The sequence below is a fragment of the Dipodomys ordii genome, unplaced genomic scaffold (genome assembly GCF_000151885.1).
Source record: "Dipodomys ordii isolate 6190 unplaced genomic scaffold, Dord_2.0 Scaffold18, whole genome shotgun sequence".
Classification (NCBI taxonomy): domain Eukaryota; kingdom Metazoa; phylum Chordata; class Mammalia; order Rodentia; family Heteromyidae; genus Dipodomys; species Dipodomys ordii.
In genome coordinates, this window is record NW_012267234.1 from 8,647,221 (window position 1) to 8,653,596 (window position 6,376).

A 6,376-nucleotide genomic window follows, 5' to 3' on the forward strand; every position below is an offset into this window, starting at 1 on the left:
CGCCGGTGGCTCACACCTGTAATCCTAGCTACTCAGGAGGCTGAGATCTGAGGATCACAGTTCAAAGCCAGCCCGGGCAGGAAAGTCCGTGAGACTCTTATCTCCAATAAACCACAAGAAAACCGGAAGTGGCACTGTGATAGAGCACTCGCCTTGAACTGAAGATTGCAGGGACAGTGCCCAAGCCTAGAATTCAAGTCCCACAAATGACCAAAAAAAACAAAAAACATACAAACCTTAATCTGCATAGGTCTTGTTTTTTTGTTTTTTCCACTGTCCTGGTATTTACAGAACGAGGGCTCCTGGTGGAAATAAATGCTTACACAACTATTAATTGACATTTCTCTTGCAACTGGTGAAATTGACCCCCTACGTCACATATCTTGGTGTTCTTTCCTGAAGACATCATTCTTCCTGGTAATAATGAGAAGCAAATGTCTTTGGCTGCTAAAGAGTTTGAGATGCAGTTCAGGGGAAAGAGAAGAACATAGTTACCAAAACACGTAAAACAGAGCAAAATTGTTTGGCTAGAAAGAACAGCAGGTTTGAATCTGATAATCTTGAATCTGATAATCTCCAAAACTGTGAAATGGAAGAAGCTTTGGTCCCCAGGAAAGAGAATCAAGCTGGTTGGGTCTTCCAGAGAAGGGTGAATCGTGTTTGTCCTCAGGAGCCATTTTCTTTCCCTTCCTCTGTTACTGCTCACAAGGAGTTGTCTTTATTTTATTTTATTTTTGGTCCGGTGGTAAGGCCTGAACTCTGGGCCTGGGCGCTGTCCCTCAGCTCTTCAGCTCAAAACTAGTGCTCTACCACTTGAGCCACAGTGCCACTTCCGGATTTTTTCTTTTTGCTTATGTGGTGCTGAGGAATCAAACCCAGGGCCTCATGCATGCAAGGCAAGCGCTCTACCACTGAGCCAACTTCCCAGCCCCCATCCACTACTTTTATTGCTCTGGTGTTCTGTGACAATATTGCTATGAACCCAAGCTGAAATTCATGATCCTTCTCCCTCAGCCTTCCTAGTGCTAGGATTACAGTTATATGCCACTTGATGTAGTGTGGCCACTTTATTTTAATTGCAACTAAAAGATAATCAAAAGGAGATAAGGAGCAGAATGCCAGTGGCTCACACCTGCAATCCTAGCTGTTCAAGAGGCTGAGATATGAAGATTAAAGTTCAAGGCCAGCCTGAGCAAGAAAGTGTATGAGACTCTTATCTCCAATTAATCACTAAAAAGCTGGAAGTGGAGGAGTGTAGTAGAGCACCATCCTTGAGCAAAAACAGCTGAATGAGAATGTACAGGCCCTGAGTTAAAGCCCCAATACCATCAAAAAAAGAAGAAAGAAGATGGAGGAGGAAGAAGAAGAAAGAAGAGAAGTAGTAGTTCAGTGAGAAAAGAAATGAGAAAAGCTTAAAGGAAATAAAGTTAGAAGGAGGCTGGAAGGGTGTGGGATGTGTGCAGATGAAGAAGCAGCCACAAAGACATCCAGGTGAAGAGAACAGCAAGTTCAAAGGCCCAGATGTCAGGACAAGTCTGGCAGGTTAGAGGAAGAGCCTGGGTTGGGATGACTTTTACTGAGGGAGGGAGAGGGAAAAAGGATGAGGAGAGGGAGATGGTCACTGAGGAAAGGAGTAGCAGCCACAGAACCTGTTTTTATCTGAAACCAACTCAGCTTGGTTTTAGAAAGTGCTTTGAGACCAAGATATTAAGTGCTGTAGGACCAGACTGGCTATCCATTAGCCATAGGCAGCCCCCCTCTTCCCTCTCCATCCAAAGGAGTGAGTGCTTTATTCCTCATCTACCCCAGTCCCCGTTGTAGCCTTCCAGTAGCAGAAAGAGGAGAGCAAATGTATAGACTGCCCTGGCTCATCGCACCTGTCCTTGTATGTATGAGGGGGTTTCTGAATGAAGTACTGCTTGCCACCTGCCTATTTCACTAGTGGCTGCCACAGGGAAAAGTGGATCATTCATGAGAATCCAAGGATGACCCACCTGATCCAGATGAAACTGCATTTTGCCTACTGAAAGCCACCCTCAGCTGAGCACGGAGACAAAGTGCAGGCAGGTGCCAGGGTGGGCTCAGAGAGCCTAGTCTTCAGGACTGGAGTGGCCATTCTCTCCTCACATCGCATGCACCACCCCCCCCCCCAGCAGCAGCCATGTCCTCAAGAGCCCGCTGTGTCCTCAGCAGGCCTGCCTGCTGCAGTCACATGCAGCAGTTACTGCAGTGCACTCAGAAGAGAACAGGGAAGGCATTTCCAATCTCTGCTTAGAGGATGAACAGGGAAGGTGCCTGGCTTCTTACAGTCTTTCTTACAGTCTTCTTACATGGATCACAGAGACCCAAGAACAATTGTTCTTGTTTCAGTTTGCAGAGTCATTCACCATCCAGAGCTTGTCATATGCTCACAGCCATCATGTACAACAAGGAATTGTCCTCCTTTGATGGCATTTGGCTCTTGGTGTCCTGTGTCCTGGCAAAGACCCTGCCCAGCAACTTAGAAGACCCTCTAGGACATGCTATGGGCATTTGGTGGCTTGCTGGAACTTGTTCCTAACCCCAAGTGAGCCTTAAAGCAAAAGACTTTCATGCAGAGGTTGCAAACTTGAGTGCTTACCTGCACACATGAACCTCAGCATGTGGGTTGCCTGAACCCCACTGACTTTTCAAAGGCTGCCTCTCATGTCCCCTCAGCTATCCTCTGCCTGCCTGAGAGGGGTGCATAGCCTAAGGTAGATGCCCCCGTGGGCATGCACACCTCATGTTGAGTAACAAAAATATACAGTCACCTCCACTCTTGCCCCAAGAGTCAGGATATAGGGTCTGATGGCTTTTCAGTAAACATAACCCTTCCAGATCTTTACTAATTACCATATTTTGCCAACACAAACAGACTTTTTGTGTGTGTGCCAGTCCTGGGGGCATGGCCTCAGGGCTTGGGCACTGTCCCAGAGCTTTTGTGCTTAAGGCTAGTGCTCTATCATGTAAGCCATAGACACTCAGGCATTTTGGGGTTTTTGCAATTAATTAGAGATAAAGAGTTATGGACTTTGCTGCCTGGGCTGGCTTTGATCCTCAGTCTTCAGCTCTCAGCCCTCCTGAGTAGCTAGGAGTATAAACATGAACAACTGGTACCTGGTGTTCTTATTGGATTCTTGCTCATAGATATTTGACACACAAGTTGACTTATAACTGACAATTCTGCCTCTGCTTCTCAGATGCTAGGACTATGAGTATGTACCATATCTCCAAGCACTATATGGAGATATATTTTTTTTGGGGGGAGGGTCATTTGTAGGGCTTGAAGTCTTGGCCTAGCCACTGTCACTGAGCTCTCTAGCTCAAAACAAGCACTCTACCACTGGAGCCACAGCACCACTTCTGGTTTTCTGGTTGTTATTGGAGATAAGAGTGGCAGGGACTTTCCTTGCCTGGGCTGGCTTTGAACCACAATCCTCAGATCTCAGCCTCCTGACTAGCTATGATTACAGGCATGAGCCACTGGCACCTGGCATATATGGTTATTTTTTTTCATTTTATTTATTTTTGATCAGTCTTGGGCCATTGTCCCTGAGCTTTTTTTACTCAAGGCTAGCACTCTACCACTTGAGCCACAGCACCACTTCTGGCTTTTTCTGTGTATGTGGTACTAAGGAATCCAACCCAGGGCTTCTGCATGCTAGGCAAGCACTCTAGCACTGAGCCACATTCCCAGCCTATATGGATATTTTTTTTAAGTTATGTACCTTGCAGTACTCACTTTAGTACTCGAAGACCCCTTCCTTGGTTAAACATTTGTATATGGATGGTCAGTTGTTTCTAATTTCCAATGAGTCTCAAATATAACTTTGCAGATTGAAGTGTTTCCATACAGCAAATCTTAGGAGACCCAGAATTCTAGATCAAAAAGGTATGAATATTTTAAATGTTTGGGGTTTTTGTTTATTTGTTTGCTCAATGCTAGCGCTCTTCCACTTGATCCATATTTTTACTTTTGTTTGTTTGTTGCTTGGTTGGCTAGTTGGTAGTTTATTGGAGATAAGAGTTTCACAGACTTTGAGATTGCTTCAAACCATAATCTCAGCCTCTTAAATAGCTAGGGTGTAAGCCATTGGTGCTTGGCAACCATCTTAAATGTTAATACCAAAATATTCCCCCCAAAATTTGACACAGACCTACTTTCTTCCAACATCAGTTGACATTGCTTTCATACCTCTGAAATAAAAATTCAGGCACCTTAACAAAGGGTCTATACCATTCTCTAGATAATTTAAAAGTAGGTAATGCTGGAGGCTGGAGTTTTCTATGCATCAGAACTACTGGTACAGACACCTTGTTGTTATGCAAAGTGCCTACATTCAGCTCAGCACTAGCTAGCAGCTTCCAGGTAGAGAGGTAGCTTCCAGGAGAGAGTCAGAGAGAGAGAGAGAGAGAGAGAGATCCTATGCTTCCACCGATGTGTTTAAAAGGGCTTTTTGCCAGAACTGAAACTCTGCCAGATATTGCCAATGTCAGGCAATATCTTGTCGTGTGATCAGAGGGTCCCTAGGCTAGTGACCATATTTCCCAAACCAGACTCAGAACAAAGGGTCTGATGGCTTCTCAGGTTCAACTTGCAAGCCCCAGTGTGAATAGTGGTTGTAGCTCATCACTGTATGTAGTAATCATGAGTGTAGTTAACACTCCAGAGAGCTTCATATTCTTCACACGGTACTTGTGAGGTAGGTATTATTACCCTGTTTTACAGATGGGAAAACTGAGGCACACAAGAAGCTAATTACTTGCCCAATTGCATAGCTAGTAAGAAGTCGCCAAACCACTATTTGGACCCAGGCAGTCTGGCTCCGAAGGCTGCTCCTGTAACCCCTGGGCTTTGCGGCTGTCCAATAGACACTCCACTTGTCTTACATCTGAACCCAACCTCAAGACACTGGAATCTGGGATTTCACCTGTGGCTTCACGTGTGCTGCAGTTCCCCAGCCTACCAGCTACTATACTTCAGTGGCTTATCTTCTTTCATGGGATAACTAAGATATTAGACATCTAAGACTTTGCCCCCTTCTTGGGTACAAAGGGAACAGAGAGCCATGTCCCAGGCATACAACCTAGGAAATATAGTCAGTCTTCTCATAAACTCCATCCAGAAACCCCTTTGTGAAGGTTGGCATTGTTGTGACTGTCATCTTGGGTAGACAGAATTTCAGTTCTAAGATTTCCTTTTCAGAATAACAGAGATGTAGCTCAAGTGGTAGAACACCTGCCTGGGCAATGTGAGACCCTGAGTTCAAGCCCCAGCGTCACACAGAGAGGGGAGGCAGGAAGAGAGACGGAGAGAGAGAAAGAGAGAGAGGTAAGTTCTTGCACATAGCAAATCAGAAAGCATGGAGGGGAGGTGGGAGTGCAAGAGAATGAGAAACTTCTCCCCCTACTCATAGTTGCTAATATGCACAGTCTTGTGCACAATTGGCTGGCCCTAAACAGAATTGTTTCAAGAGAGGCCGTGGGAAGCAGCTCTCTGTTGGGAAACTAGAAAAGTGACTGGGCCTCTAAGTGCTTTATTAATAATGATGTAAGATTTCATCTTCACTGTCTGCCTTAATAGCTGCAGCCAGTTCAGAACCATGCCTGGGGAGGGCTTTTGTTCTGAGCAGCCCAAGTTGTCACATGCACAGGTGGCCACCTGGTTCTGGCCACCCTGCCCTGCATTTCCCCAGTGTGGTGGGAGGCCCCTCCCCAGGCATGCACCTTGACTGGAGCACTCACCACTTCCAGACCTTCAGCCTATGGTGACTACATGAATGCTACTTTCAGGGGCCTTAAAAGTAGGCTCTTTTCACTAGGAGGGAAGAATGGTGTGTTGATGCTTCAAAGCTAGGGTACAAAGGACTCTCTCCCCACCAAAGTGTGAAGAACAAGGCTTTTGATCAGACATGCTCACATTTTTCCATGGCCAAGATGAAGCCTACTGAGTCCTGGGGACTCCACTCCCCAACATAGAGCAGCTCAGACCCTTACAAGTTTCTAGAAACCACCTTTCCCCATCCTTTGGACTGGGAAAGCCCCCCAAAATGCAGACAATCTGTGATTTAGCAACAAAGGTGAATCTGCCAGGAAGAGCTGGTTGGGCAAGTCCCCAAGTTCTCCTGGGAGAAAAGCAGGCAATCTTTGCCAGTGAAAAGATTGCTAGAGGGGCTGGGAAGGTGGCTCAGTGGTAGAGCGCTTGCCTTGCATGCTTGAGGCCCTGGCTTGGATTCCTCAGCACCACATAAGCAAAAAGAAAAAAGTCGGAAGTGGCGCTGTGGCTCAAGTGGTAGAGCACTAGCCTTGAGCTGAAGAGCTGAGGGACAGCGCCCAGGCCCAGAGTTCAGGCCCC

At 46.2% G+C, this 6,376-nt stretch overlaps 1 protein-coding gene across 1 annotated transcript in view; it reads left to right on the forward strand.

Moving 5' to 3' along the window:
- Nucleotides 1-2,560, forward strand: part of Tango6 (transport and golgi organization 6 homolog (Drosophila)) — a 171,325-nt gene extending 168,765 nt beyond the window's left edge. The window contains 1 exon segment of the mRNA XM_013012670.1: nt 2,371-2,560. Coding sequence (XP_012868124.1) covers nt 2,371-2,560 — 190 coding nt within the window.
- Nucleotides 2,561-6,376: the final 3,816 nt, after the last annotated feature.